Raw genomic sequence first — 4,947 nt, 5'->3', positions numbered from 1 at the left:
TTAACCAAAAGGAACACAGATAGTCCCAAACTCTTCTAATTGAATCTCCTATGTCTACCTTAGAGTCTTAATTAAGATTTATGACAATTAACATCCTCCCCCAATGAGTCTACATTTTTTTCCACCCGACTTTCCTCCTTTGTTGAATCTCCAGAAACTTTTCTCAAACAACATTTAGATATTTCCCTAACTAATTTCTTAGATTTCTACAGTATTCCAACTTATCTGACCTCCAGTTTCTCATAGATTTGTGAAACTCTTATTTGTTCAAAAACTTCTTGCTAAACAAGAGTCATTCACTTAGTGATCTTAGCACAGTAATATCAGAGATCAGCAGTAAGAAGTTGGAAGAAAGGGTCAGGAAAAACTTCACAGGAATTTTAAATTAACAACAAAATTTAAATCCCAGCAATATCCAGGGGGGAAAACACATCTGAAACATTTATGAAACAACAAAAGGTCAACGCCAGGCGAACTGGCAGACCAGATGAAAGCTGGCTCAAAGGCCTCTCTGGTTGAATCTTGTGGGAAGACCACCCAAAATGACACAGAAGATGAAGTCCTATTACACAAGCATCTTTTCCATAGAAAACTAAGCCTAAGGTAGCAAAACTGTTGCCATGCAGTTCTGCTCTCCTAAGCATATAGTAATTCTAAAGGAGAAATCAATTTTTAAAAAAAATTTTTTTTTTTTTTTCCTTTTTGGTACTAGGGATTAAACTCACAAACCTCACACTGACTGGGCAGGCACTTAAGCTTTGAGCTAAATTCCCAGCTCCAGTTTTAAATGATAGGAAACAAATGTTATAGTACTAAATATATTATTTAAATTAAGTGAAAATCATATTCTGAAGATGCACACAATGAGCTAGAATTATTATAACTTACATTTCCATAGAAACCAAGTTTCTTTCCTAGTGTTAGAGTGAGTATTCAAGACTTAGATGAGTACCCTTTGTTTTCACTAGAAGCATAGTAGGTGAAAACTCTTATCATACCAATGAAAATGTCAAGTGGACAGCCACAAACTCTCCACATCTTAACTTTTTTATAGTGATTTTTAAAAAACAGCAAGTAGTTGGGTGATAGAATTTTCACTTGTAGTCTATTTTACAGTTTTTTTTTACTTAGCAGTGATGTAGCAGAATGCAGAAACAATGCCAAAACTCCATCAATTTTAAAGTATAGTATTTCAATGCAAGTTTAAATAACACCTTGACTTAAAAATACAATCAACTATGCAATTACTATATAGATACATCTCTTAACAACTGAGATTTTTATAGTCTTTTGACCACCACTAACTAGCTAGTTTTGGGATCTTGGTTAACTCACTTAACTTGTCCTTACAGTCCTCCAATGGAAAGTAAATGGTTTAGCTTCACAATCCCTGAAATTTTGTACGGGTCTCACCATTTCAATTTTTCTGTTTTTCATGAACTGCTTGTTTCACTCTTCATGATCATCCATGTCAAGTGGGTTAAACAATGTGATTTTGTGGCAGATGATCAGGTTAGGACAATCGTAAGTTGAGAAGTCTGATTTGCAGCCTTCTGGTAAACTGTCTGAGAGCCAGTTTCACACGGAACCACGAATCCTGGACACACTGTGGACAGGCCTGCTGCATATGAAATTAGTGATACTGGGCAAACTATTCCATACCATTGTATCCTGATTTTCTCACCTATAAAACTGAAATATAACCTCATACAGTCACAGGATAGTTAACTTACTATGAAATCTTCAGGGCTAAATTTTAACCCACACTAAAGAAAATATGCAATATATATAGCCATGTTATAGAACAACAAGTTTTACAAGATTAGAATTTTCTTGTTAGTTTGCAACTTGTCTAAAACTCTAGATTCCTTTATTATCAACTCCTACATGTGTTACACCCACATTTCTTAGAAGAATACTGTGCTTTTAACTAAGACCAGAATTAGAGAATCAGGGTCTTCTAACTACAGCCATTTTTATCAAATGACCTACTTTTAGGCAGGGAACTGGCAATTATGCCCTCCTTGGAACAGTTCCTAGAACTTTTTTCCATAGCTCAGTCATCAAAGGAAACAGAACTTTTTCATCCTTTTGAACATGGGAAATGTGGTGATACAGGCACACTTTATTTCACTACCAAAAATTATTATTCATCAAAATATATCTCTATCTGATGTTTAGTCTCTACTCTTTTCAACTTTTCTCTTGATTCTGTTAAAATCTCAGAGTTTAAATGCTGCTGCTGTTGAAGATTTAACAAGAAGCTGACGCAACATATTTGTTATCAATGCTTTATTGTTGAAAACAAAATTGAAATTCTCTGGCACATAAAACAATCATTTCTACAAAAGGAAAGCCTACAAATCTTGATAATTTATACAAATAACAGTTTCTCAAAAAATAAAATTTCAATTTAGTAAACTTGTCTTGTGCTCTATATTTTTAGCACTGTCTGCAATAATCCACCATAAATCCCTGAGCGGAGACATTTTTTTGATCACGTCCTAATGCCCCCCCAACCACCCCCCACCCCCGAGTTGGTCAGTTAATAAGTCCAGCCCTGTAGTGAAAAGTGTCGGGGACATTTAGTTATTAAACTCCATGCATTTTTTTTTAATGACCCAGGCCCAATATGAATGCTACTTGGGAACTGAGTCACATGAAGTGTCTCAACTGTGCATTCAGTGAACCTACTAAGAAACAAGCGTTGGAAATAAGAATATTACAATAAAAAGACATAAAATGTTAAGACTAGGAAGTCATCACAAGTCATAACTATTTAATAAATAAAACGTTAGACAATCAATTTATTTTTATAGCCTTATATTAAATCCCTTTTCCATTTTTCGTAATTGCCAATGCACTAAAAGATGAAAAATACACTCAACCCACTATTTTGGTTTGACCGTGGATTTGTTGTTGTTAAATGTTAAATATCATTCTGAACACACAGTGATTTAGTTATAATTTAACTTCTGGCCCTTCGACGTAAATGTTTACAAAATAATATACATATTACAGAAGGGCCTTCATATTAATGCCATCAAAAAAATCTCTCTCACTACATTTACCTTTCTCACGAAGACATCAATGCCATAGGAACACTACTTTAAATTCTTTATCCTCCATACTCAGATATATAGACATATAAAATGGGAAAAAACGTAACATAATGTATTTGTATGTTCAGCTTCCCTTTAATGGAAACAGTGACCATATATACATGGAGAGTGAAAGGCGAGGAGAAAAAGCTAATTTTCAATTGCAAAGAACTGGATTAATGAATCAAATTCATTAGTTCATGTTATTCTGCTATGGTAGAATAATAAATAAATAAATAGGTAGGGTATAGTAAAGCTAATTTCTCTGTGAAAAGGCTGATAATAGACCGGTGTTTCATGAGATTAATTTTTAGTAGTAAAGTTTGTCTGCGAGCCCAAAGTGTTGAATACATGTTTTTCTCTACTTCATTTAAATGGTCTTTTTTTTTTTTTGTCATGAAAGATCACTGAAGTGGTTAATAACAAATAATAAAAGAAAATATCCAAGTTACTAGTGAAAAGCAGTTTTTCAACTAAGAAAAGCAATTGGTAGAAGACTTAGTCACACACAGGCTAATCTTATCTATTGCAGGTTAAAATAAGTCATTTTTGACATCTTTCATGAAGAAAAAATAAGTCATTTTTGACATCTTTCATGAAGAGCAAAATGAGATAAAAATAATTTTTTGAAAATTTATTTGCACTGTTGTTCAGGTGCCTACTAGAATTTGGTTAAGATTTTATACCAACTCTTTGCAAAACACAAAATCAGAGACAATCATGATTATATATTCCTTTCCTTAGTCTTGATTTTTTTAACCAGCAAAATCTGGGAATCACAATATTCCTTTCCTAAATATGACTGATTAATTATCAGAACTGGAGCACTACCTGTACAGATTGACCAAGAAGAGCCATCTTAAAGGTTAATTCCCAAAGAATTAATACAGTGAATTTTACCAGGCAGTTTGGGGGTAAATACTGACAATACTATAAAGAAAGATGCCTGTGACCTGCATATAAGCCCTCTGCAGCCCTTTTCCCAACACCAGTGTGGAGCGAGTTTGCTCCTTTCTCTATATTTTTTTTTCAGAACAAGAAAAGCAAGTAAAGTATGAAAATGTGAAGCTAGTGATACTCAAATCATAACACATTATGTATACCAGCTGAGAAACTGCTAGATGCTGGCACGATAGAAAACAAACAAACAAACAAGCAGAAGTTTCCTAAGCTCAAGAAAATGATAAGCAGGCTGTCCCTAAGAGGGAAGACAGCAGCATCAGGACAACCAGCGGCTCACTGGGTTTCACGTTGTTTTCATTTCTCCCTAGTGACACTTAGCCTCAATAGCTCACTGTGGCCGAATGGACACTCTGACTTCCTCTCACAGTGTTTAAGGAATATTATAGTTTCAAGGTTAGCTTTCAAACAAATGTCTGTAATTGAGATACGCCCCTCCCTTTTAAGAACGCCAAAAGACCCCATTTAAGTGCTCTGGTTTGCAGTCTGTGGGTAATAGAACATCCTCCTGGAGGTTTCCAATGTTCCCCTTTTTGGTGTTAATGGCTGTGCCAACAGCAAAGTGGACTCAGTGACCTCACTGGCTCTGTCTGGGTCTTGAAATCAAAAATAAACTCAGCACTGTTGGAAAGTTTTGTCTGTTAATGAAGCCAGCTTTATTAAATGGAGGAGGATGAGGATTCCACCCTCCTGTGTCAAGTCTTGGAAGTCTTTAAGCCTTGCTTTTCCATGATGTTCCACAGTTTGCGGAGATTAGACTGCGTGATGACATCATCTGGTTTGAGCTGCAGGGCCCGCAGGTAGTTGGCCTCGGCTTTCTGCAGGCGGCCATTGAGATGCAGGATGGCTCCCAGGTTCATCAGAGCAGCTGGATACTGCAACAGGG

At 35.5% G+C, this 4,947-nt stretch overlaps 1 protein-coding gene across 2 annotated transcripts in view; it reads right to left on the bottom strand.

Annotated features, from left to right (window-relative positions):
* Positions 1 to 2,277: 2,277 nt before the first annotated feature.
* Tmtc2 (transmembrane O-mannosyltransferase targeting cadherins 2) overlaps positions 2,278 to 4,947 on the bottom strand; it is a 372,199-nt gene continuing 369,529 nt past the window's right edge. For both annotated transcript variants that reach the window (XM_063255227.1, XM_063255228.1), the window contains one exon: positions 2,278 to 4,936. In XM_063255227.1, coding sequence (XP_063111297.1) covers positions 4,757 to 4,936 — 180 coding nt within the window. In that variant the 3' untranslated portion in view covers positions 2,278 to 4,756. The remainder of the gene's footprint in view (positions 4,937 to 4,947) is intronic.

The sequence above is a fragment of the Cavia porcellus genome, unplaced genomic scaffold, assembly GCF_034190915.1.
Source record: "Cavia porcellus strain 051 isolate PalLab524CR breed Dunkin Hartley unplaced genomic scaffold, mCavPor4.1 scaffold_8, whole genome shotgun sequence".
Taxonomy (NCBI): Eukaryota; Metazoa; Chordata; class Mammalia; order Rodentia; family Caviidae; genus Cavia; species Cavia porcellus.
The sequence above is the reverse complement of the archived record's forward strand: the minus strand, read 5'-3'. Positions and strand labels throughout refer to the sequence as shown.